The sequence below is a fragment of the Leptodactylus fuscus genome, chromosome 6, assembly GCF_031893055.1.
Source record: "Leptodactylus fuscus isolate aLepFus1 chromosome 6, aLepFus1.hap2, whole genome shotgun sequence".
In the NCBI taxonomy this organism is placed as follows: Eukaryota; Metazoa; Chordata; class Amphibia; order Anura; family Leptodactylidae; genus Leptodactylus; species Leptodactylus fuscus.
Genome location: NC_134270.1, coordinates 75038616 through 75060493, shown reverse-complemented (window position 1 = coordinate 75060493; position 21878 = coordinate 75038616). Strand labels below are relative to the sequence as shown.

General features: G+C 43.1%; 1 protein-coding gene across 1 annotated transcript; it reads right to left on the bottom strand.

Annotated features, from left to right (window-relative positions):
- Positions 1 to 638: 638 nt before the first annotated feature.
- On the bottom strand, positions 639 to 6953 carry LOC142210013 (galactoside alpha-(1,2)-fucosyltransferase 2-like). Its single transcript, XM_075279044.1, has 2 exons — positions 6105 to 6953; positions 639 to 854 (listed from the first exon to the last, which is right to left on the bottom strand). Exons 1-2 carry the CDS (start codon positions 6951 to 6953, stop codon positions 639 to 641), a joined length of 1065 nt encoding a protein of 354 aa, XP_075135145.1.
- Positions 6954 to 21878: the final 14925 nt, after the last annotated feature.

Genomic DNA, 21878 nt, shown 5'->3' with positions numbered 1-21878 from the left:
GGTTGGGAGGTATGCATCACTGTTGCGTTTTCAGGTGCTGGAGCATGTGCCTTTGCCATGGAGAGGGGGTGATCATGTGTGCAGGCTAAAACAAGGCGAATCTTATTTGATACACACATTGCACACACTGTCACCTCATGGACTCAGTCGCAAATGCGATTTGTCTATATTCTGTCAACCTTGTTGTTGGAATTGTATCAATGAATAAATTACTATGGATTTTTCCTTATAGATTAGATCCTGAATGAGGCAACTCTCCCCTAGCGGCCTTCCCCTTGTCCTCACTACTAGCTTGCTGGGGGCAGATGGGCAGGAAGGGAAGGGGGTGGTTCCATTTCCTCCGATCCACGCCCTCCTTTCACCTCCCTCTGCTCCAACAGGCTTTCACTTACCTTTTTAAGCTGCTCAGCACACTGGATCTCTTCTAGACAGCGGCTTGTGACAATTATTGACAATATCATTGTATTATGTACATCCTTGTTTGAGATATACTTACCTGACTCTGCATTACAATAACCAGGCCCCCTTCCCTTGGCTCCTCCCCCCAGATGCACAAGGTCTCAGCATCTGCAAGGGCATATATGTTCCACACTGTTCACAGCGTGCGGTAATAGGTTCCCACACTCTGACAGTGGAATTTACACGTACTGCTCCATTTCATCCTCTAGAAAAGAGAAGCTTACAAAAACCTTTCTGGACTCCTTGAACCTTTTCCATTTCTCCAGTGCAGAGTAGTCCAGGACCTGATGGACCAACCACTGGCCTATTACAAGACCTTTCAAGACGTCCTTCTTCCCCACTTTGTTACTTCCTGTAATTCGGTCCTCCAACAGCGTGCATTGATGAAACAAGCCCTAGAAGCATATGTTACATTAACTCCCCAAAATGGTAAAGATCCGCTATCCTATGGCAGCTACAGGCCCATTTCTCTACTTAATGTAGACCTTAAAATCTCATTGAAATTACTAGCCTCCAGACTTCAGTCATCTCTCATTAAAGGGGTTGTCCCATCTCAAGGATCCTATCTATACTGCTAGTTTGTGTGGATTTAAGACTTTTCCTAAATACATTAGTATTAGTAATACTTCAGTAAAACCGCTTTGTTTGGCTGCTATCTGAGATTATTCACTTCATTGTTTACACTGTGTTTCCATAACCACGGACCTGGGATGCTCTTATCTCTCCGCCCAAGACAAGTGATGTAGCTCACTGCTCTCTGGAGGGGAGGGGGAGGTGACTGCTCATAGTGAGCTGCTATTTCTGAGCTGTTTATCTCCGACTCTTCCAGTTATCGGCTCTGCTAATTGAATTTTGCTGATAAGGGCTGAGACAGGGAGTCTGTTACCTCTGTATGTAACACAGACCTAAAACGAAGTTTATTGCAAGCCGACTCTTGGTCCTGTAGCATGTAAATTTCTCATCACCTATCAAATCCAGCTCTGCTACATTAGCTTCATGTTGTGCATCTTCCAGTGATACTGTGCTAATTTATTTACAACCATCCTTCATTGCTGACTGCAAACATGTATTGCTATGAAGATAGCTAGCAGAGCTGGCTTTGTCTGGGAGACAGCAAGTGAAACCCCGCCCACCAATATACCGAGAAAACAAGGAAGTGAACGGAGCTCACAGCCTGCAAGTTGGTGAACAGGTGAGTTGGGAATACCCCTTTAATGATGAACAAGTAGGTTTTCTTATGGGAAGGAAAGGACAACTCCATTAAACCTTTACATGCCATAGCCTATGCCCGTAAAAATAATTCACCCCTGATATTGCTAGGAGTCATTGCAAAAGCATTCGACAGGGTGGATTGGCACTTCTTGATAGAAACTCTTAATGCATTCCATATTCGCCAGAAATTTATTTCTGCCATCCTCTCCCTTTACTCTTCTTCCTTAGTCAGATTTAAAATCAATGACACTATCTCCAAGTTTCACTATTAGTAATCCGCAGCCTTTTCAGATGATGATCTTTTCCTAGTCTCCAACCCCTCATCAGGACTCCAAGTGATCTGCAACCTGCTTGCCCATTCTATAGTGAACTTTCAGGCTATAATGCAAATTTGGACAAATCTGAGGTCCAAAATGTGACTCTCCCACAGCATACCGTTGACAGTCTTAAAACAGCAACCCCCGATCCATTAAATAACTAGGGATCCACCCAGTGGCGTAACTAGGAATGACGGGGCCCCATGGTGAACTTTTGACATGGGACCCCCTCCCCCATTCCTGACCGAAACCGAAGACCTTGACCGACCGACACCCCCCCCCCCCCCCACGCCGCATCCCTGCGTGCTCTATTATGTCCCTCGGTGGCCCCTGCACACAGTATTACACCCCATTGTGGCCCCTGCACACTGGATTATGCTCCACAATGAACACCCATGATCAATTATTATACTCTGGGGTATTTTCAGACCCCAGAGTATAATAATCGGAGACCGAGGGGAGATACAGACATAAAAAAAAGTTACTTACCTGTTTCCGGCTCCGCTGCAGTCTTTGGTGGTGTTGGCCATCTTCAATAACACAAGGATGTCACATGACATTTCATGCCCTCCCTCCATCTGCCCCCAGTTTCATGTCCTCCCTCCATCTGCCCCCAGTTTCATGCACCCCTCATCTCTACTCCCATTTTTATGTCCTCCCTCCATCTCTGCCGCTAGGTTACTGTTGCTCCTCAATTGCTCCACACCACACATACATACACACTCACACTCTCCATTCTGCATCTCACATCCCCCTCCCCTTCAGTACAATACAATACAATACACAGAGCGCCCCCTGACTACTATTAGACAGTCATTAGTAACAGCAATTGCAGGCAAGTCTGAATACAAACAATGTGTAGATTACCGATCCATCTACTGACACTGACCTCCCCCTCCTCCTAATACACAGATATCAGGACACTGTCATTTCCCCTCCTCCAGACCACACATACATACACACTCACACACAGACTCACACACATTCTCCATTCTGCATCTCACATTACCCCTCCCCCCTCAGTACCTAGCACCACATCTCCCCTTCTCTTCATCTCTTGCAGGACTGCACGGGCTATAAAGACATGCCCACCTCGTCATGTGATAGCTGATGTCACACAAGGTCCTTCATCTACAGGTCCTACAAGCTTTCTCCCGATCTTATCGCACTTAGGGCCCCTTCACACTACTGATACGCTGCCTGATTCTGAACGTTAAAACACGGTCAGAATAGCGCGTATAAAGCAGATCCCATTCATTTCAATGGGGAGCCGGCATACGAGCGCTCCCCATTTGAAATGAATGGGCTGCTTTTTACTGTACGAGCGCTCCCATTGAAGTGAATGGGAAGCGCTCACGTGTACAGCTCGCCGTGTGAAGGGGCCCTTACAACAGTTTGTCTGTGATAAGAGCAGGGGTAGCTGTCACCAGGCCCCTAATGTCCCGGGCCCTATGGCAGCTGCCTCTGCTGCTATGGTGGTAGTTACGCCACTGGATCCACCTAACCTCTAATCCAGAGATTCTCGAGCGCTCCCCATAGAAATGAATGGGCTGCTTCTTTCACTCCGTGCAGTCCCATTGTAGTGAATGGGGAGTGCCGGCGTGTACGCTCCAGCATGAGCATAGCTTGCCGTATACGCCGGCACTCCCCATTCACTTCAATGGGACTGCACGGAGTGAAAGAAGCAGCCCATTCATTTCTATGGGGAGCGCTCGTATGCCGGCTCCCATAGAAATGAATGGAGCTGCTTTAGACGCCGCTTATTCTGAACGTGTTTTACGTTCAGAATAAGCTAGCGTTTACTCAGTGTGAATTCACCCTAAAGCAAACTAAATTACTCACTTACTATCTGCAGCCAAAATTCTCATTCCTCAACTCTGGCTCCAGACAGAAGCTCCTACCAAACAAGTGTGGATAGCCAAAGTGTCTCAAATCTTCCATTTCGAAGAGCTTTCAAGTTGGCAAAAAAGAACAGAGAGCAAATTCTGACAACCCTGGCTGGATTTCTGTACCTGAATCAGTCCCTTCTCACAGATCTTTTTTCTCTCTTCTTTTCTCCTGTTTCCTCTGTCCCTTCCTGTTACCTCTTCAAGTGCACCCTCGGTCTTTTTTTTTCCCCCTTACCTTCTCCATTTAACACCATTCTATTAACCCACACACACACACATACTTTTACTAAACATATTGATTAGGGTTGAGCCGATCTTGACTTTTCAGGATCGAATTTAAAATCCAGTTTCCGATCATTTTTCATTCGAACCCGATCTCGATCCCAATTCCGATCCCAATGCAAGTCAATGGGATTTTTTTTATTAATCGGAGATCGGATTTTAAAAGCAATCACTATACAGCATGGAATCTAACAATTGAAAGCTTTAATTGTTAGAATCCATGCTGTGTAGTGAATCACTAAGTAGCCAGAGGATTTTTTTTTAATCCTCTGGCTACTTAGCCCTCCCTGGTGTCCACTTACCTCCAGAGATGGCTGCTCCGGTGTTCTTCTTAGCCTCGCTGCCGTTCCACGCTGCTCTTCTCGCCTCACTGCCCCCTGCCTCGCAGGTTAGGAGAGTGTGGGCGGGTTAGGAGAGTGTGGGCGGGTACTGGGAGGGGAGACGTCACGTCTCCCTGCCCTGTACCCACCCACACTCTCCTAAGCCAAAGCCCCGCCTTCCTAGCTCTTTAAACACTAACCTGGGAGGCAGGGCAGCGAGGCGAGAAGAGCAGCGTGGAGGGCCAGCGAGGCGAAGAACACCGGAGCAGCCATCTCTGGAGGTAAGTAGCTACTAGAGATATTAGTTTAGTCTCCCATTAGAATGAATGGAGGCAGCCGGCGCGCAGAGGGTTAAGGCTGTGTGTCAGCTGCTTCCATTCATTCCTATTGATCCGCAGCGGAGCCTTCACACTGAATATAGACTATATACTCAGTGTGAAGGCTAAGCAAAGCATTGTGGGAAACACTACTGATCTCGATCCCACCTAAAAATATCGTGTTCGGGACTCCGATCGCGATCGTGAAATTTTTCTCGATCGTCAATCAGAATCCGATTTTTTCCGAACGCGATCGCTCAACCCTAATATTGATATATTATCCCACTGGTATAAAGAAACAATGAAGTTACTTTACTCTGTTGGTTACTGTTCTAATTTGATTCTATGTTATGTTTTAGATCTCTACTCTTCACAGGCTTTGGAATGAACCCCTATCCAGGTTTATCTCTGTATCTTGTAACCTGTTTTTGGTGTCTACTCGTTTTGTACTTTGATCTTTACATTGCAAAACTGTAAAACACAATAAAAATATTTGAAAACAAACAAGCGAAGGGCATTTGGGCCTTCCTATACACCAGATTCTAAGTGCGACTGTTACTTCTTACCTGGAAAATCAACACACTTTGAAATAAACCCATAAGAATAATAATAAAGGCATAATAATAACAGCTCTCTGTGATGGACTCCACAACCTTCAAATGGGGCTGCCTTCTGCTAGACTTCTGGGTCCATTACTATGTCTAGACTTGGAACCACCAAAACTTCCCTGGTACTCTAGTTAGCTATTCTGACTTTGGACAATGGCACCATAGCAATGAGTGTGGACCTGCAATGTATGTAATACCATTATATTTTTAGAATACTAAGGCCTTATGGACACAATTAAGTGTGAGATTGAGGGGGCATTTTAATAATGAAATGCACTTAGATGACAATAAGATGACAAGTGCCTTCCATCCACCATTGACTTTAATGAGCGTTCTGTTCAACTCCATTCTGATGCCACAGAGTAGGGTATGACCTGCTTTATATGGAACAGGATGTCAGACCCCCTTTGGAAGAGCCTTGGCCTGCACACATCATGTGCATGAGGTCTAATAAATACTGAGGATCTTTAGATCTGACAATATGCCCTGTATTTAGAGTATACTGCAGCAGTTACTGAGTGACCAATTGAGTACATGATCCCCAAGCTACATTGCTGTATTCAACCATATCATTTGTAGATTCTTCTATGTTCTTTGTGTCTTCAGTTTCTATACATATGTCATCACCAAGTCTATGAGGTATAAAAATGATTGATAATTAGATTAATTAGAAAGTATTGTAGTCTTTTATTTATGTTACTTCATCCATCTGGCTTAAAAGTGGAGATAGGTCTGCAGGAATCCCTAACCAATTTGGAAGATAAGCTGCCTCATATTTAAAGATTTTAAGAAAGTCAGAGTCTGGTAAGGTGAAGTTTGAAAGGTAAATGGTTTCCCCTCTGGCCAAATATCCAGCCCAATATCCAAATGTCCCAACTGTCATGATGGTGTGGTTACAATGAACCAAGAGGGCAAAATCACGAGCTGGTGAAGATTCCTCCCCATCTCCAGAAAAGTGGACATCTCCCAATGTAGTATCAATGTTCTCCTTACACCAGTCCATCCCATTACTGGTTACTATAAATAAAACATTTTTGTATTTCTTCCGGAAATAGTCCATAGCTGTCTGTAGGTACATTTTGTCAGCTACTACCCCTTTCCATACATTGGGCATGATGGTTAAATAGTCCCCTCTGCGTACATGAACCCCAACAAAAGTGACATTTCCACGGCCTTCCTGCAGACTGGAGAGATATTTATTTGCTCCTTCTTTAATGTAATCGTGAAATGTAAACTCCTGGAGAATTTCATCCTTTACATCCTCATAGAAAGTCCATGAACAAGGATACCCTATAAGCTTCAAATATTCATAGTCAAGGTTTCTGTATTCTGGAGACATCCAGTCATGGAGTTCAAGGTTTATCCAATTAGTCTCCATAAAGTCTTTTTGGGCGATCACAGGTAGAGTAATTTTAAAAACCCTTGATAGTGGCCAGTACATTTCAGGCAAAATAAAAGCTCTGTGACCATTCAATTTTGCCAAAGCATAAAGTGTGGCATACTCCCCCATTAAATTGCCAAGTCGGCCAATTGGTTCTATTGTCCACATACCCGTAGGTTCCTGGTTGGTTCTGTTTTGAATTACATATTGATGCCTTCTTAGTTTATGGTTATAATAGAATGTCATGCGAAGTCCTGAGTTCTTTACAAGGGCAAAATGTAGCGTTGTTAGAATGAGAATTATTGCCACTGACAGGATGATTTTCCACCTTCTCATTTTTCAAAAAGTTCAGGTTCTGCTTGAAAGATACAGAATAAAATATTAATTATAACAGCAAAATAAATTAATCAGGTCAGTATTTAGTAAATGCTACACATCTTAAAAGTACATTTAACATCAACTACAACAAGAGCTTGTACTCTCAAAAACACTGATAGAAAAAGACAAACAATATAATGCTGTTATTCACTAATATGTTAAAAATCTATACTGAAAACAGCAAACTGTGACTATGATACCAAGAGCTAACTTTTTCGAGATCGCACAGCATACTGTTTATAAAAACACAACTTAATATTTAATATATACAACCACCTTCATGCATGTATATATGGAGGCGGCACTGAAGAGTTCTCTCGCAGCACTGGGGGCATTCCCAATGTTGCGAGAAAACTCATTTGCATACTGACGAAAACCGGATTATATACCGACTGGCGGCCCGGAGAAGACATCTAAAGGTAGGAAATGAATAGCCTTTCTTAACCCCTTCCCGACATGCGCCGTAATAGTACGGCGCATGTCGGGTCTGTAACTATGGCGACCGCCCGGGAGCCGGGCGGCCGCCATAGCCGCCGGGTGTCTACTGCTTTAAGCAGTAGACAACCGGCTCTAATGCCTCCGATCGGTCCCTGGACCGATCGGAGGCATTAACCCCTCCGGCGCCGCGGTCAAAGGCGCCAGAGGCGCCATTTTCCCGGCGGCGCATGGGCGCCGCCATTTTGGCCGGTATCGCCGGCTCCTGGAGCATGCTCCAGGGCTGACGTCCCGTTGCCATGACAGCCGGGAGCCTTGTACAGGCTCCCAGGCTTGTCTGCAAATCCTCTCTTTTGCAGGCTGGTCTATGCAGCCTGCAAAAGAAATGATGATTTTTTGCAATGCATTAGCTTTGTAATGCATTGCATTAGTGATCAGACCCCCTGGGGTTCAACACCCCTAGGGGGTCTAATAAATGCAAAAAAAAAAAAAAATTTTAAAAAAAAGTTAAAAAAATATAAAAAAAATAAAAATAATTAAAAGTTCAAATCACCCCCCTTTCCCTAGAACACATATAAAAGTAGTTAAAAACTGTGAAACATATACATGTTAGGTATCCGAAATCGCCCGCTCTACAAATCTATAAAAATATTTTTCCTGTTCGGTAAACGCCGTAGCGGGAAAAATAGTCAAAAGTGCCAAACCGCCGTTTTTTCACTGTTTTGATTCTGATAAAAATTTTAATAAAAAGTGATCAAAGCAATAACATTTCCCGAAAATGGTAGAACTAAAAAGTACACCCGGCCCCGCAAAAAAAGACGCCCTATGCATCCCCGTACATGAACGTATAAAAAAGTTACGGCCGTCGGAATATGGCAACTTTTAGAAAAAAAAATTTTTAACACAGTTTTGGAATTTTTTTAAGGGGTCAAAATGTAAATAAAACCATATAAATTTGGTATCCCTGGAACCGTACCGAAACACAGAATATAGGGGACATGTCATTTTGGCTGCACAGTGAACGCCGTAAAACCAAAGCCCGTAAGAAAGTCGCAGAAATGCATTTTTTCTTCAAATCTACCCCATTCTGAATTTTTTTCCTGCTTCCCAGTACATTATATAGAATAATTAATGATAGCATCATGAAGAAAAATTTGTCCCGCAAAAATTAAGACCTCATATGGCTCTGGGAGCGGAGAAATAAAAAAGTTATGGGGTTTAGAAGGAGGGGAGTCAAAAACGAAAAACGAAAATCAAAAAATGCCATCGGCGGGAAGGGGTTAAGGCTATTCCTACGTGTTAGGGACAAAAAATTGACTTTTAATGATAGGATCCCTTTAATTTTTTTATTTTACATCTCCCCGGCCCCTGCTGTGCTATTTCCTGGACAACCCCTTTAAAGCAAAACGTACACTGCCAATACAGTACTGTGGCCAGAAATAATGGACAATGCCTTTCTTAACATACAGTATATACACCAAACATTAAAGCCATTTTTGTATATGCCACCTCAATAATGCATATATTTTGGCCAGTCAAATTGAGGGCTGTACAAGGCCTGAATTCCAAGGTCCTGGTACAGATTTTGCACCTGGGATTCAGAAGCTTTAAAGGGATCCTATCCTACAAACCCTTTTTTGTCTGCCTAACACGTCGGAATAGCCTTAAGAAAAGCTATTCTTCTTCTACCTTTCGTTGTCTTCTCCGCGCCACCATTCCGTATGAATCCCGGTTCTTGTCAGTATGCAAATGAGTTCTCTTGCAGCACTGGGGGCGTCAACAATGCTGCGAGAGAACATTCTCCAGCGCCACCTCCATCGTCATCAGCAGCGTCCTCTTCATCCTCTTCTTCCGGCAGTGGCTTATAGCTTCTAGGCCTCGGGCCTTGGGCAGAGCAGATTGTGCATGCCCACAGGCCACGAGAAAATGGCCGCTTACAACACTGTGCAAGAGTTCATTTTCTCGTGGCCTGTGGCCTTTTTTCTGCAGTGTTTATATATATATATATATATATATATATATATATATATTTTATTTATTGGAGAGAAAGGAGATAAGAGTGATGAAATAGGCTTATTTGGTGTTACAGAGTTACAGGTTTCTAGCTTGAACTTGAAGTTAAAAATATCTGAGGGTATATGTGATTTTCTACACAGATACCAGCACACCTAGAGTACTGTTGAAGAAAGCACATTTGTGGTGTATGCCAGGGTTAACACCCTCTGTATATAAAGGTTCAGTGCACTTTAAGCCCCACATTGCAAAAAAACTGCTTTTTTGTTGCAGATTTTGCTGTAGTTTTCTGAATAGAAAGTATAGAGAAATAGAAGAATAGAGAAATATAGGTATATAGCAATACAACTATATATTTCAAGTAAAAATAAAAAATCTTTTTTCACATGCAAAATCCTTTCTTACATAAAAAAAAAACTATATTGCCACCAAAACTCCTGTTCTAGTCTGTTTGGTGAACATTGTAAAAAAATACAAAAGCAATGTCAAAATTGCTGTTTTTGTTCATCCTCCTCTCAAATATGCAAAAACAAAAAAGGGATCAAAGAGTTGTCAGGAAAAAAAATTCTTACACAGCTCTCTTAAAGTAAAAATTATTTTCAACATTTAGGTGTTCCATACATGTAGAAGAGGTAAAACAAATGCAATAAAAAACCATAGAAAGTTGGTGGTTGGTGTCATCATAATAGTGAGGACTGTAGAATAACGTTAGCATATAATTTATAACACACAGACAGAATTTTTATTTTACTCATCCAGCAAAAAAAGAAACTCTCATATGGCAATGTCAACTGAAAATAAGTTATGCCTTTAAATTTCTAGCATCATTAAATACCAAACTGGATATGTCCTTTTGGAGGGGTAAACTATATAAATTTAGCATTGTCCTCATCATACTGACCTGCACAATAAAGCTAACATTTGAAATGCATTACCGTTTTTAATACATTAAATGTACCCCATAATATTGGTATTACAAAATTACAATTCATCCCGCTGGGTGCAGATTAAGACTGCTATGGGTCCTAGACTGTAAGAAGATTGTGGGCCCCAAACCAGGCTAAAGTTTTAAGGTCCCTTTAAGTGAGCTGATTATCATTTAATGAGCATTCAATGGAATGTTCAGGGTGTTGCATTGTTGAAGTAGAAGCTAACCATGCCTCTGTATGCAACCCTAACCTGCCTGGTTTGACCAGGAAAAAGCAGTTGTAACAGCACCACCTACTGGAGCTACAGTATACCAGGCAGCACCTGATTTTACCCACTCCATTCTAGCATATATTGTGTTAAAATGGGTTCCCAAACAATGCATGCCATACATACAATTTTTACCTGAGATTCTTCTGATTCCAGTGATAGATGAATGTAGCTGCAGGCAACTTTATATTTAATGGCCAAGCAGTTCTTCAACAAAAGCAGGGGTTCTCCAAGCAACCATTAACCCGTTATTTGAAAAGGGTGCAAAGCTTTGTATCTGTGTCTTTTTAAAATAGGCACAGCTTTAGGCTGGGGCCCCATGTAGCAAAAACAGTACGATTTGTAAAGCCGCAGAATTTTACAAAATCTGCAAAGTGGATGAGATTCTGGCTAATCCCATCCACTCATTTGCAGGAAAATATCCACAATGGAAATGCTGCGATTTCAGAAACCGCTAATGTATGTCAATTATACCTATGGAAACACTGGTATTTTCTGTATATTTACAATAGGGACAAAATGCCTGTGAGGAAAACTCTGTCGGATTTCTGTGAAAAGCACTGAGGAAAAAAATGCATTTCCACTGCGTTCCACTACACATCATGAAATCAATGGGAGGCTTTTTAACCCATTGATTTCAATGTGTTACGCGCGTTAAATGGCACCCATTGAAGTCAATGGGATTCTGTTTTGAAGTGCTCACTCTGACACCTGTTTACGTGTCAGAATGAGCACAGCGTTACTCCGTGGGAACAGGCCCTTAGCCTCAAGCAGTTTTATTTCAGTTTGAAATGCTTAAAAACTACATCTGCAAAAAAATATACAAAACAATATTTGTATAGATAGGAAGAGTAGGGTGTACTGTATCCAACACGGCTTCAGAGATTGAATGTCACCATTCTGCCTCTCCCATTCTGCTACAATACGGATTCCACAGTCCTCCAGCTGCTATAATTCATGCTACAGGAGGAAGGACTTCACTATGATAGAGCAGCAGACTGCCCTCAGCTATGCCTGTAGTAGTCACGCACACTATGTCTCTAGCCCCTTGAGTGCACATATACAGATGTACTGCCACCACAGGCCACTTCTATGTGGCATATACTTGGTGAGAGGAATGGGTGGCCGTGGGTCACTGGAGACAGGTGAGTGTGGCTTGTTATTTTTTTTCACTGGTCCTCTTGCCAATAAAACGCTTATGCTGGAAACCCCTCTAAGGTCTTAGTGACACGAAAAATGGATGTGTGATGGCCATTTTTTTGCAACATCCATTTAGAAAACACATTAACTTGGATGAGTCTTGTTCCCATTTTTCAAGCACCAACCGAATACAGTGTTACCTGACATGATCAAAGGCTTGACTGCATCGAATAAACACCACCAGGGCCGCCAATAGGCCAGTACTACTGCTACTGGCGTCAGGGGCCCGGCCAAATTCTAAAAATGGCGGGGGGCCCGGGTCCCCTGGCGCCGGCAGCAGTCATTGTATGTCCTGTTTGTTTCAACTCAGATCTGCGTCCAGAGGACGCAGATCTGAGTTGAACACATACGTGGCTGAAGCAAGGAGCTGACACAGGTCAGCTCCTCGCTTCGCCGCTGCGGCCTCTCTCGCTGACACATATGCGGCTGAAGCGAGGAGCTGACCTGTGTCAGCTCCTCGCACACAGGTCAGCTCCTCGCTTCAGCCGCATATGTGTCAGCGTCAGCGAGAGAGGCGGCAGCGGCGAAGCGAGGAGCTGACACAGGTCAGCTCGCTTCAGCCGCTGAAGCGAGGAGCTGACCTGTGTCAGCTCCTCACTTCGCCGCTGCCGCCGGCTACCCGGCAGTGTAGACGCGATGTGATGACGTCACATCGCGTCTACAACTGTGCGCCAGTAAGAGAGAGAGGCGCGCAGAGAGCAGCGGGGAAACGAGGAAAAGGTAAGTGTAATGTGGAACGTGAAACTGGGGGAAGATGAAGGAGAGGACGGCATGACACTGGGGGCAGAGATGGAGGGACATGAATCTGAGGGCAGAGATGGAGGGGACATGAATCTGGGGGCAGAGATGGAGGGGACATGAATCTGGGGGCAGAGATGGAGGGGACATGAATCTGGGGGCAGAGATGGAGGGGACATGAATCTGGGGGCAGAGATGGAGGGGACATGAATCTGGGGGCAGAGATGGAGGGGACATGAATCTGGGGGCAGAGATGGAGGGGACATGAATCTGGGGGCAGAGATGGGGGCATGAATCTGGGGGCAGAGATGTGGAGACATGAATCTGGGGGCAGAGATGGGGGGACATGAATCTGGGGGCAGAGATGGAGGGGACATGAATCTGGGGGCAGAGATGGGGGAAATGAATCTGGGGGCAGAGATGGGGGACATGAATCTGGGGGCAGAGATGTGGGGACATGAATCTGGGCAGAAATGGAGGGGACATGGATCTGGGGGCAGAGATGGAGGGGACATGAATCTGGGGGCAGAGATGGAGGGACATGAATCTGTGGGCAGAAATGGAGGGGACATGGATCTGGGGGCAGAGATGGAGGGGACATGAATCTGGGGGCAGAGATGGAGGGGACATGAATCTGGGGGCAGAGATGGGGGCATGAATCTGGGGGCAGAGATGTGGAGACATGAATCTGGGGGAAGAGATGGAGGGACATGAATCTGGGGGCAGAGATGGAAGGGACATGAATCTGGGGGCAGAGATGGGGGGACATGAATCTGGGGGCAGAGATGGAGGGGGCATGAATCTGGGGGCAGAGATGTGGGGACATGAATCTGTGGGCAGAAATGGAGGGGACATGGATCTGGGGGCAGAGATGGAGGGGACATGAATCTGGGGGCAGAGATGGAGGGACATGAATCTGGGGGCAGAGATGGGGGACATGAATCTGGGGGCAGAGATGGGGGGACATGAATCTGGGGGCAGATGAAGGGTGTATATGAAGCTGGGGGAGAGACGGAGGGGCGACATATAATTTACGGGTGACTGTAGGAGGATTATACAGTGTGTGGGCACATGAAAAATTAATGAGTGGGCGGAGTCAACATAACAGTGGGTGGGGCTAAATTTCCCGCGGCGCGCTTTGCGCGCCGCACATTTTACCCCTCTTTTGGTTTTTCAAAAGTTGGGAGGTATGGGTACAGGGGGAAATGGAAAGATGTTAGAGGGTGGACGGGGGGGATTGTTGGGACATCTGGTGTGCGGCACTGCGGAGAGGGAACCGGGGCAATAATATATAATATATAAGTTTTTAGCTGGAGAATAATAATGATGTAGGCCGCTATGTTACTAGCATAGCAGCCTGTTTGGGGGTGGGCCTTTCACTTTAAAGGAGTGTTCACATTGCGTTTTTGGCCTCCCTTGCCGGGATACGTTGGTAACCAGTCACAATCAGCTCCCCACTTATCCCTGCACGGAGAACTGCAGGCCCCCCTTTTTTTTAATGGCCAGTTCTTCGTGCAGGGATAAGTTGACAGCTGATTTTGACTGGTTACCAACGGATCCCGGCAAGGGAGGCCAAAAACGCAATGTGAATAAGCCCTGAGGATTTATTAGGAGGGCTCTTATAAATGGTGTTGGCTCTCTATAGGCGCTGTCACACGTAGCAGATTTTACCTGCAAATAGAATCCTTGTAATGCTGCTAAATAAAGGGAAATGTAATACAGAATTGGTGTGTCGCAAAATAAGGTCGTTTTAAAATGGCGGGGGGGGGGGGGGCAGACACTTAGGCTGTATGGGGCCCCAAAATTCCTGATGGCGGCCCTGAACACCACTACCCTTATTTCCTTGAATTCAAAAGGATACTGAATGTTCCAGAACATCTGACATATATTATAGGCCAATGAATGCCATTAAAAAACTAGTCATTTAATTGCCATGAAAGTAATTATGCAACAAATATGTAAATGCTACTGTACTGCACTTGGCAGCAATGCCATGAAACTCAATCTGTACTCTGTAGAGAGTGCTCAAAAAGACCATTATCTGGCAATTTAGTCACGCTAAACGCATCATTTTTGTACATTTCTTGTATAATTTGACTATTGTTTTTTTCCATACCAAAAAGCCCAGTGAAGTAACATACTGTGCATTAGGATCAATACTACTTTTATCCTAATAGATGTTCTATATCATTACAAAATGGCCTACTTTTTTATAGTTGATAAATTTTAGATATATAAATTACAAAAATCCCTAGAGATAGTAAAGTTATATACCATCTACATTAAAACTAGTACAGTTGGTGTTCCTCTGTGTTTCAATTGAGTTTTTGTTGTATAAGGCTAAGGCCCCATGTAGCGAAACGCAGCCAAGAACGCTGTGGGAAAAAAAATGCAGCGGCATTGTGGTTTTTCCCGCAGAGGTTCCCTCTGTAGACTTCCAGCTTCAATTATACTTATAGGTAAACCGCTAGTGTTTCCGTAGGTACAATTGACATGCTGCGATTTCCAAAAACGTGACGGGCGAAGTTGTCATCCACCCCAACTAAAGTGTGGTTTTCCGGTACGTCCGTGCAGAATAAGGAAGCCACTATCCAGATGTAAAAACCCAATGGGTGGTTCGGAAATGTTTAATTATTGTCCTCTTTATTTTTCTTTGCCAGACAATAACAGCAAAACTGGTCGAACATCTATTTTTATTATATTTATTAGATATTTTCAATTGCATTTTTGTTGTTTAAACCTTGCCAAATTATAAAAATTCTGGTAAAAATAAAGCCAGGAGTTAGCTCTGCATTGCCATTTCATAAATACGTGTGCCAGATTTCCAGGCAGAAAGTAAGCCAGATGAAGTTTCGGCCTCTCCGATCATTGGCACATGTAATTGCATCAGATTCACAAGGTCATATTTTTATTTCAGGATTCAGTGGAATCAGCAGCAATGAGACATTGTGAATGTTAAGAGTGTTTACGTGTAGTGCCAAGGAGCTACATACAACATATACAGAAGAACATGGAGGAAACTGCATAACAAGAGGGAAGGACCCTAAGCCAGAGAGAGCGGTAGTATAGTTTATTGGTCAGTTACTATGAGAACAGCGCCATCTGCTGACAGTTCAGTAAAACTCCTCCAGCACATAATACCGTAAGTCTGTAATCCGTTGTATTTCAACATTCTGTAATTGACATTTTTCTGTCCCCATACACAACAATAACAGGGCAGAGCATTGCTTATACTCCCACTCCCATGTACAAGCTGAAGTGCTTCCATGATATATTCAGCTGATCAGCCTGAGTAAGAAAAGTCACACAGCAGAGGGATTGATGCTCTGAGGTAAGCAGCAAATTACGCATTGGATAGCTCCAGGCCAACTTCAAATAGGCAACACAGCAAGCGACAACAGTATAAACATTGCGATGTCACTACAGTTGGGTAAAATAGTGCATTTTCCCTGAATGGAAAATTTCATAAATGTGTTGGTGCAAGGTTTTATAAAAACACATAGTAGTTTGAGAGCTACCGACACGGCTTATCGATGCCAACAACACGCTCATTATATTGCGTCCCTGTGAGCTGCAGAACAATCACAGGCATGGCGCAAGGAACAAGATCAGCAGCAGGACAGCTTGACAGTTGCTGAAACACTGGAGCAGGCGGATCATCAACGGCAACAACACGCTCATTATATGGCATCCCAGCCAGCTGCTGAGATGCCGGAACAATCACAGGCATGGCGTGAGGAACAAGATCAGCAGCAGGACAGCTTGACAGCTGCTGAAACGCCGGAGCAGGCGACGGCATAGACGGTAGCAATTTGCTGAATATAGGCGGGTAATTGACGCCAACAACACGCAAACGAAGTCACGGGCAGAGGCTAGTAATCCATCTAAATAGAGCCCAATGGCCCTGAATAACAAGTCAATGTATCAAAAATTCAATAAACTACCAAGTGAATATGGTTGGTGTATAATGTTTGTTAGGATAACATACAATCTCACAAAAGAACAGAAGATATAGACCCAGTCCTAGATCCAATCTAAGGATATATCATTTAAAAAAATAGAGATATAGCCCTCCCTAACCATATACACAAACCAGGACAGTACTGCTCAGAAGAAAATCCAGCATCATATCAGTGAATACAAACGGGGGCATAAGTGGAGGGGAAGATCTGGGACTTACCCTGATTTTTTTGGCACAAAACCTTCTGAATTCATGCTATTTACTGAGGGACCGGAAAATTATAGGGATGCCCTCTCATAGCATGCAAATATTAAATCTGCCCCAAAATAACCTTACAGAGGTGAAAATGTCTTTATTGTGACAGGTTTGAGTCATTTACATAGGTCAAAGACATCCATCTATTGGCATCAAAACTCAAAAGGTTTTTTAAGAACTTCAACCATGAGAAATATAGAATACAAATAGGGTAAAAACCGGGAATAGAGGGAGCGCTGCTGAGTGAAGAGTGGGTCCAAGGGTTAATTGGTAATGTCACTTTATTGGTTCCAATGACAGAAGATAAAATGATAGGCTACGTGTTTCGATGCTGGTCAAGCGTCTTCTTCAGGCCAATGTGTGTTCCACTGTCAGAGCGTGTATTCCCACCTAGGTTCCCACGCTCTGACACTGGAATACACAATGGCCTGAAGAAGACGCTTGACCAGCATCGAAACACGTAGCCTATCATTTTATCTTCTGTCATTGGAACCAATAAAGTGACGTTACCAATTAACCCTTGGACTCACTCTTCACTCAGTAGCGCTCCCTCTCTTCCCGGTTTTTACCCCATTTGTATTCTATGTTTGTTCACCACCCTTTGGATGGTGCCCAGGAGGAGCTGCAACTGATAGATCATTAACTTTTTTCAACATATGGGCGCCAGTGCTTTTTATATTTCCAACCATGACAAATGTCAGAAATAAGAATTGGAGGAATCTGATCTGGCAAGGTTAGAGGATGTATGGCAATATCAGAAAGTGATCCAGTACAGGGACCATTTACCGACTTGGAGCCAAGGAGTAGAAGGCTACATCCTTCAGGACATTTTTGATTTATTGATTTTTTTTTGGGGGGGGAGGTAATTTGGTTACAGAAGACTTAAGAGATCTTGATCATGATCCTAGCGTTACAACTTCAAACTTAGAGCATGAAGAGATACAGGCTCTGGTGGTACTAGAACAGAACAGGGACCTCATTATAAAACCATCCGATAAGAGTGGGAATATTTTGGAGTTTGATATATAAATGTACGAAAAAATATATGTAAAAAAATACCTCCATTCCTGTTGCACCTACCCTGTTTCCACGAAAATAAGACACCCCCCCCCCCCTTCACCTTCTGGATCACATACAACCGGCAGTCATGCTGGCACTCCGCTAATTGTTCCCCGCTTTGTTTGCCGATTGTTCCCTGCTCCAGCCGCTGCATAAAACATCCCCCAAAAATAAGAAAGGTCATATATTTCGTTAGCTAATTAATTATAAGAACATGTCTTATTTTCGGGGAAACAAGGTAACACAAACACCCTACAATTGCTTCCTATTATATCCTCCCAAAGTATCCCTCCATTGTATCAGGGATTAATAGTCTGACCCAAAACATCAGTATGTATCTTAACATTTGATTTAGGGTTATCCTCATATGTGAGAGATACTGCTAATGTCCTCAATAGAATTGAGGAGATGACTTTGTATGAGGGATAATTGCTTGCAAGTCTAGATGTAGAGACACACTATACCTCCATTCCACATGAGCAGGGATATACAGTATGGCAGTGGATTATTTTACAAGGTGTATACACTTACAGTTTCGTAATTTTCTGGATTTTCAGAATTTTGTGCATTGAGTCTCCATGGTGAACCTTTGGATTTCTTTATATTGCCGATGGTCTAATCTTCTAGGTGATAGGGATGACTTTTAAGACTTTGTGAAAGTCCTCAATATCACTAGTTTGGGGCTTCATTTCACACCAAGCAGGAGATTTTGGGATAGAGGGTTCCCGACAGAAGTGGTTAAAAATTCTTAGAAACAAGCAAAATATTGAGCAATGATGCAACACCCCCAGTTTGGAATTAGGAATATTCTTATCAAAGAGTGAAATGGAACTGACGATCCTCCCTCATGACACCCAAAACTAGACAATATAGTGACAATGCACAGGCGATATGAATACCTTCAAAGTGAGAAACATACTTGCACGCCACTGGTGGATACTAATGGCAGACCCAGATATTGTAAGGTAACTCCTGAGGGCTCCTCAGCAGTGGTATAACTAAAGTCTTGTGGGCCCTGGTGTAAACTTTTGTCTGGGACTCTTACACCCTCCCTACAGTGAAGTCTTGATATTGAGGTTTACCGGTGCTGCAGCAGAATCTCAGATACTTGAAAGGGGTACAGCTTTAGTATCCACAACTTATCAAGAATACAGTGAGTAAGTAGCACAGCATGTATACAATACTAGGAGCTGCATGCTGTGGGAAACAGCTGATCTGCAGGGTGCTAACAGTCTAAGATATGTCAGATACAATCAGAGGGGGTTCAACACTTGGGCCCCTGCTGATCAAATGCTTGAAGAAACTGTGGTTCTTTTGTGAGAACCATCATTCCTTTGCTATTTACTTTGCACAATATCTGTTTTATAAGCATCATGCAATGTTATTATACCTGTAATAATAGTGCACGAGTCACGACCGCTATACAACAACATGTGATGTAAAGAGTGAAGGGGCCCCACACAGTATAATATGGGGCCCCACACAGTATAATATGCTCCACAGTAGCTCCCACTATTGTACTATGGATGAGACTCCATAGTATAATAATTTACTGCCTTGCATGTCATGGTGGCCATTTTAGTTCATCAAGACAAAACCAAAATTGTTTGGTTTCATTAAAAGGCGAACAATATGGAATATCTGGGTTGAATCCAGTTTGTTATGAACCTATTTGATAATCTCTATTAACCCTTTTTCGATTTTGTTTTTGATTCTCTGCTTTCCAAACTCCGTAACTTTTTATTTATCCGTTCACAGAGCCACATGGAGGCTTATTGTTTGCGGGACAAACTGTTCTTTGTAACAATGCCATTCATTTTTCTGTACAATGTACTGGGAAGCTGGAAAATAATTCACAATGGGGTGGAACTGGAGAAAAAGTGCATTTGTGTGACTTTTTTATTGGCTTCATTTTTACGGTTTTGAGGGAAAGGGGGTGATTTGAACTCTTCAATTAAAAAAAAAAAAAATATAATATATATATTATAATTTTAAACATTTTTTTGCATTGATTAAACCCCAAGGAGGTGCATGGCACTGATCGCAGGCATTAGCATCAGGTTTTTGCTATACAATACAGCAGAGACCCAGTCATTATCAGATTCTGAGCAGCTGCCATATCTAAATACCCAACATCCGCTATACTATTACAGGATTAATGATGCCACTGCTGCTGTCTGCTTATCCATTATGGTTCATGTTGTAGAGATGATGCTGCCACTGCTGCTACCCCTACACAGGCTCACCTTTTTTTCGTCTTGCTCCACACTGTCCTGCTACTGCTGCTAGTACTACTACCACCCCCAAACAGTGGAACATCATCACCTGTTTTGTCTGTCCTGTTGCATACTATCTTGCCATTTCTGCCTCTAACTACCACCAAACAGGCAGGCATTTCTTATGGCCTAGTCCATCATTTTACACACTTGTTTTACTGCAATAAAAATATTTTTTTTTTAAATGAAAAACCTATTATAAAACAATTGATTTCTTTGCTTTGCAGATACTAGTACTTCAAGTCTCAAAAATAGATCATTTTTGGATGGCTTTTGTGAAATAAGCCACCTGCTACTACTGCCCTAATGGGATCATTTTTTGCGCGTTTTCCTGTGGCCTTTTGTGTATAATATAATCTTATGCAATTACACTGGGGCTACAAAACCCAGCAGTTTCTGCAACAGCCCAATATACTGCATATTCACAATGTGTTTACTCTTAAACACTTAACAGCTTAACACGGATAAAGAAAAGTACAGACACAGACAAGATTTAAAGGGATTTTTGGAAGATATTAGGAAATATTTGACATCTCAGACAGAGTGATCAAAAGGAATTAGAGGAAGTATTGAATAGAGTTTCTGACAGCAGAGCATATTTATTTCTCTTGTTTATTCCTCTTAGGGCTCGTTCACATCTGCGCCCGGTCTCTGTTCATGCAGGTTTCCGTTTCCTGCACAAAACTGAGCAGGAGACGGAAACCTGCAGGACTCTTTCATACCCATTCATTTGAATGGGTTTGAAGGACGCCCGGCCGTGAGCGCCGGTGAGCGTTTTATGGTCTCCGCAGTGAAACAGTTTTTTTTTTAAATCGGACACAGAGTCAGACATGCTGTACTCTGTGTCCGGTTTAAAAAACCCAGTTTCACGGCAGAGAGCATAAAACGTTCATCGGAGGACACGGCCGGATCCGGTCTGACAGCTTTCCTTCTTCTGCATGCAAAAGACGGAAAGCTCAGAACGGACTCTGGCGCTAGTGTGAATCTAGCGTTACTGGTATAGTGCCAACATATACCATAGTGAGTAACAAACATTGTCAGATTGAGAGCTCTATATGGGAAAGTGATTTCAGTTCCCTATCAATATGTCTTTGACGTGTGGGAAGAAATGGAGTACCTGGAGAAAACCCAGGCAAACACAGGAGAACGTACAAACGCCTGGCAGATGTGTTATATGTGTTATATGAAAGGATGGTATTAGATGTAGTATAATTTAATATGAGGTAACAGATAAGGATTAATAATAGTATAGCATAGCTTTAATTATAGTATAGTATCAGATACAGTAGTATAGAATAACATGAAATATAGTATTGCATGCATTAGGTATAGTATAGCATATTCTAATATCATTATATTTATTATAGTATATATGTATTATGCAATTAATAAGGCAAGACATGAAGGTATAGACGCACAGGTAGCACCTCGCTGTATATGAGAAGTCTTACCTTGGTAACCTGCTATGTTACTGCTCTCGCTTGTCCGCTCTGAGAATACCTTTTATTCATCACTACAGCTTGTTGACTGTAGTCTTGGGCATGTACAAAGTGGAAGTCTGAAGTAAAGGAGGGAGGGACA